The sequence below is a fragment of the Lactuca virosa genome, chromosome 6 (genome assembly GCF_052849685.1).
Source record: "Lactuca virosa cultivar CGN04683 chromosome 6, Lactuca_virosa_CGN04683_v6, whole genome shotgun sequence".
Lineage (NCBI taxonomy): Eukaryota > Viridiplantae > Streptophyta > Magnoliopsida > Asterales > Asteraceae > Lactuca > Lactuca virosa.
Window position 1 is genome coordinate 28,419,900 of NC_136431.1, and position 6,000 is coordinate 28,425,899.

At 35.4% G+C, this 6,000-nt stretch overlaps 1 protein-coding gene across 1 annotated transcript; it reads right to left on the reverse strand.

Annotated features, from left to right (window-relative positions):
• Positions 1-3,120: 3,120 nt before the first annotated feature.
• LOC145122725 (Ankyrin repeat family protein) lies at positions 3,121-4,608 on the reverse strand. Its single transcript, XM_079058292.1, has 2 exons — positions 4,409-4,608; positions 3,121-3,902 (listed from the first exon to the last, which is right to left on the reverse strand). The coding sequence occupies exons 1-2, from the start codon at positions 4,528-4,530 to the stop codon at positions 3,320-3,322; spliced, it is 705 nt and encodes a 234-aa protein (XP_078914418.1). The 5' UTR covers positions 4,531-4,608; the 3' UTR covers positions 3,121-3,319.
• Between the last annotated feature and the right edge of the window lie 1,392 nt (positions 4,609-6,000).

The window sequence follows — 6,000 nt, forward strand, 5'->3', positions numbered from 1 at the left end:
TGTGATGTAGGCAATGATCCTCAGGAAAAGTCCTTAGGAACGAACATATAAGGAAATGTGATGTAAAGAGATGAGAGGTAAATACGATATAGGAGATGACCCTTAAGATAATTCTTTAGGGAATATTAAATGAAGAAAATGGGGATGGGCAATTGGGTTAATTGTTTGACATGTATTATGTGAAGAAACAAATTAACTATATTATTGTGGGTTGAAAACCCTATGTACTCACCAGGTTTCCCAACCTGACCCACTCAAGCTTATTTGTATCACAGGTGTCGATATGAAGCTAATTTACACTGAGAGATTAAAGGGATGTAGATCATTAGTGTAAATAAATGTAAGTTCTGTTTATGCTTATGTTTCTGTATTGACGATGACATCCCAAATGTTTTAAAATGAATAAAATAAATTTCTTAGGAAATGCTTTGATAACGTATTTATCATGTTTTTCTGGGAACAAATTCCGCAACATTTTTTATTAAAAGAAGTACTCTGATTTCTATAAAGCATAAACAAAATCGGTCTTTTCTGGCCGTGAAAATGGGGATGTCACATTGAGATAGTGATCAAACTTTATTTGTTTTTTTATTACTTTTTTGCCCTTTATCTCACATATCAGCTCCCTATTTCACATAAGGAAGTGGTTGAGTGAAAGTACTTTGACACCTGGTGCAGTTGTGGTCAATGTAAGTAAGCTCCTTTGTCAAACATATATGGTGTTTGATGAAATGCATAAGAGGAGTACAACCAGATTCCACCATACATGCTTCATTAGTTTATTGGTTTTAAGCAATCAAGTTTTAAGAGGCCTGATAAAGGTGTTTACCATGATTTTAAAAGGGACTCTTGACTTTGAAAAGGGAAATCGAAGCAACAAATATGAACGGGGGAGATTATAAGAAGAGGTTGTGAGCATATGTACCTATTTATGACAGTTATTATTGTAAACTGTAAAAAAAATATTTTATATTTAGAGTACACAAATAAGGTTGATATATTGTTTGATTATAAATCTTATTGCACTTTGTTTTATAATTTTTTTGTTAGGAGTTTGGTCTATAGTATGGGGCATTTTTTTTCGTTTTGCCCTGGGCATTGAAAAACAATGGACCGGCTCTGTCTGCGACTTCGCATGTTTTGATACTCTGATGTTTTGGGATGATTGTATTGGATACTTATGTTTTCTTGACTTGGTTTTTGGGAAACAATATTATATCCTTAATTAAAAATGAAAAAAAAATGTTTTGAAAATAAGATGTTACATCATAATTCTAATTACTTCTCTCAAACTCTTCATACTCAATCTTCAAATGTATTCTCCAAGCAACCAAAAAACTCCAAGAAAAAACAAAGAAGAAATCTCAAAACCCTTCATCACCCTTGTGGTACCAACCTCAAATAGATCGGTCGATCTATTCACAACATTGTTTCATTACGCCAAAAATCCTCCATATTATAGTCCATGTGCACAAATCCCAATCCGAGTTCCAATTTCAATTTCAATCCGATTTTAATCCATATGAGAAAATTCAAGAAATGTAATCCTAATCACATCATCAACCCCAACCCCAAATCGATTCCTCAACCAATTCCAATGGTGTACACGAAACACAACTTGACCCGAACACATAAGGGAAGTCCCCAAATTTAGCGTGGATCCCATAAGAAGAAAGGATGTTGGCACAACCATGGCTTAACGTTTAGGAAGATCTGACGGTTAGCAATGATCAAAGTTGGTCGACTTTTTATAAAAAAATATATGGAAACATTTCCTTGCCCAAATGAAAAAAGACAACTACCAAACAAAACATTAAATATCCTCGAAGTGGAGGAACATCAACAAAAATGTAATGGAGTTCAATGGTATGTTTATGACCATTTAGTGACAATGGCCAAGCGGTGCAAATGATGCAATCTTCATAACCAAAACTCTAGAACTTACCTTATAGAAAAGATACGTATTTTCAAACATGGTGAGTTTTGAAATGTTGTGAATGATTCGGAAAAATAGCTCCAAATAAATACATTGGAAGAGTTCACTACAGGTGGGTCTAAAAGAACCAAAACCTCCAAAACCAACCAATCATTTGATAGTCGTGTCGGCATGACCTCAACCTAGACGAACCAATTGAGGTTCCAATGCCTAGCCATCGTATGGGAAGATATCAAGCAAAAGGTCTCAAAGGTGGTTCAAGTCAAAGTGATGATATGAAATCGCGGCGCGACAAGTTAAGTATGAATATCGAAAAACTATCGAAGATTGCACAAGAAAAAAAAAGACTCGTGATTATAAACTCTTAATGAAAGATGTTTCTTACTTGTCCAATGATGAACGTCAAATTGCGGAGAAGGTGAATGCGAAAATTACGAGGAAAAATATAATCTTTAAGATATGTAGGCTTTAAGTCATGTTTTAAGTATTTAATTATAGTTTTTCCTATGTTTAAGTCATGTTTTAAGTGATGTAATTTTCCATTCAATTAATAAAATTTAGTTTAAATAAATAAATAAATAAATAAAAACCTTAAAAAAATTGAAAGGTTTACCCATCCCACCTAAATGACATGTTGAAGATGGTGCGGGGCATAACCAATATGTGACAGTGATGTGGCAAACAAAAAAGTGAGGTGACGGTAGACCGAATGTGACACCACTCCCTCTAACCTAACTCGCTCGGGAGTAATTATTATGTTGTCATTCCCACTACACTAAAAGTAAAAGAGAAAGGGACCTTACTACTTACTATTACATGTTTTGCAGCTTATAACGCGAAGAATAAAAGGATGTCTTATACAGCCAACTGTTTTGAATGTGCCCAAAAAAATTACGTTTTGCATTTTAATGTCTTTAGAGGTAACCATTCACACACATTAATGCAAAAAAGTGACCTTGTGGGTACGTTCAAAATAGTTAGTTGGTGAGAAGTTGCATCATCCTCAAAATGAACACACCCTAAATGACCATTATACTCTTACTATCTTTTAAAAATCTAGACTCCTTATCTTTATAGATAGTTTGTTCATGATTTCATTGTACTTAATGAAATAAAAATTATGATAATCATTCAGACATTCACTCTCTAGATGTTTATTTTACATTGTTTTCATGACAAGAGAGTTGTAACAAAGACACTAGTGTATAGAAACACATTAAGAAAAACCTAAAGCTAAAAGGGTACTCAACAGTTTCTCAAATCAGACACTACATTAGGGTTTTACTTTCTCATATTATGTATATAGTCTACACAAAAGCTAAAACATCAATTCAACTTCTACACTTCTTGTGACCATATTTCTCATGTTACGTATAAACAATTCTAATCCTCCTCTTCTTGTGTGTCATCTGATGTTATAAGATGATTAAGAGCAACTTTTGTCTTCTTAATCCCTACATTAATCACATTATTGCCAACATCATCCTGAACCTTTCTCTTCACTGATTCATCTTTCTGTTTTCCATCATCTTCCTTTTCACAACTCTCTGTTTTCGGTTGACTTTCTTGATCTTCAGTCTTTGAGTCAGTGCCATTCTTATCTGTTTCTTTTGATTCGGTTGGAGAACTTAACAATGAAAGGATCTCTTCATTACTTGCAAGATCTAGAGCACTCTTCCCAGCTTTATTTTTTATACTTATATTTGCACCTTTTTTAACCAAGTACTTGATGAGATCAAGGTAAGATCCTTGAACAGCATAGTGAAGTGGAGTCATGCCCTTGCGATTTGTAGTTTTGATGGAAACTCCAGATGATACAAGTGTCTTTACCACCTCTAAATGACCTTTTTGAGAAGCAAAGTGAATTGCACCCATGTCATCCATGGCAGATGCACCAATGTCTGCCTTGTTCTTGCAAAGGATGTTCACCACCTGTGTCTGACCAGCCCATGCTGCTAAATGTAGTCTAGGGTTCAGTAATTTTGAATCAAGGAGAAATAAACAAGCCATAATTGTTGCCATATGACACCACAAATGTTTTATCAACAGATTGAATTTTCAAACATGAATGGATGAAAGGGTTGCCATCATAGGAAGTGATTCGAGCCCTAATTCTGTAGCGATTTGCACTAGCGGGTCCAATAAGAAGAATCTAATAGATACCTGATGTTTCATTGTTGGTATAGACAGAGTGGATTAACCATGGGAGAGCTATGATCAATCCACAGTTCAATTAAACGGGAAATTCACAAACTGTTTGGGGAATTGTGCTTAAAACATACCGATTCCCAATCAAGTTGAGGAAATTCAATCTTTTTAGGGAAAACTCGTATAACTTACACCAATTTTATGAGTATACTGTTCAGACAGAATAACATTAACATTAAATTTGAAATGAAACCTTAGACGTAGGATCAAAATGAGGTTGTTAATCGTAATAAACATGAAACAGAAGAGTAGATATGAGGATACGGTGTTCTGGAGTGTCTATCCCTGGAGTTGACAGACAACGGATTAGAGGTGATGATCGTCTGTACGGCAACGATGTCACCTGATCGAGCTGCAGCGTGAAGATCTTGCATCGACTTCCCCATCTTTGATCTTGATTTTGATTTTGAGTTTGTAAACAAAAATCAACAAAATGTTCTAAGTCGAATCGTATTTAGGGCTTTGTGTACGAGCATCTGTCCGTTTTAAAGGGATTCGATCCGACCCGCTTTGGATCCGCAACTGATATTTTTGTTTACACAAATTTAGTGCATTTACATTTCTCTTTTTCTTTTCTACCAAAAAAACCAACATTTCCATTACAATTTATTTCTCTTTTTTATTTTAGTTGGATATTTTGATTAAGATCCATATTTTACAATTTTTTTATTTTTTTTCTTTTGGTGGGATATTTTGATTGATATCCATGTTTTTTGAACCACAAACGAAGTCGTGCATGTAAATAGAGAAAAGAGAAAGAGAAAAATGGTGTAAAATTTAGGTCGTATATTATGGTATTTATATAAGTACATGTTTGTTTTTTAATATATATATATATATATATATATATATATATATATATAGAAAAACAGCCGTTGAATTGCTAGTCAAAGAAGTCAAAGCGGGTGAATTTCGAATCGAGCTTTTGATTAGACGTTGTGGAACGTTGAACGGACAACAATTCATCATGACCACGAGCCACCATGGAATACCGGGATGGTGTTCGTGATCATGGTTTGTGGTCACGTCAACCACGAATACCCTCGTGGTATGTATTACAAATGGTCTTACAAAAACAATCCATTTTTAAGGATATATCATGTATTTTTATCGTGCATGGTGTTAAGTTGATGTGATCAACGTTGTAACTAATGAACACCATCCCCTCCATGTGTTATGTTGATGTCCAACAGAAGCTCGTGAAGCTAGTAGTGTGCCTTAACGACCAAATTCTCTCTTCTTTTACTTTGTTATAACATGTGAACATTATCCCCTCTAAATCGTGGAGATAAGAAAGATGATTGGTGCTTTAGGTGGTTACGTCACTGAAACATCCCAAAAATACAACCCAAAAATTTCGTTTTAAAACATTAATAAAACCATCAACCATCCAAAATCATAAGTAAAATCACAATCATGTATCATAAAACATCATAGTATCTATCTCAAATCAAAATCTCATATCAAATCATCAGAGTGAACTCCCAGGCTGTGACTGTGGTGTGTGCCATGCGATCAACCCGAGCCCTTCCCTTTGCTAGTGGAAGTAGTTGTAACCAAAAGTGAAAACTGTAAGCACAAAGCTTAATGAGCTCCCCCAAACTACCACATACCATACAATAACACAAATAACACATACTGGGCCTTGCCCACTGCATCGGACCCCGCCCGACATCGGACCGAAGTCCGGCATAATATGGGCCCCGCCCGGCATCGGACCGAAGTCCGGAATAACTTGGGCCCCACCCACTACATTGGGCCCCCCGGCATCAGACCGAAGTCCTGAATAAACTGAACATAACATAACATGAACATATAGCATAATCACATACTGCATCGGGCTTGCCCGACATCGG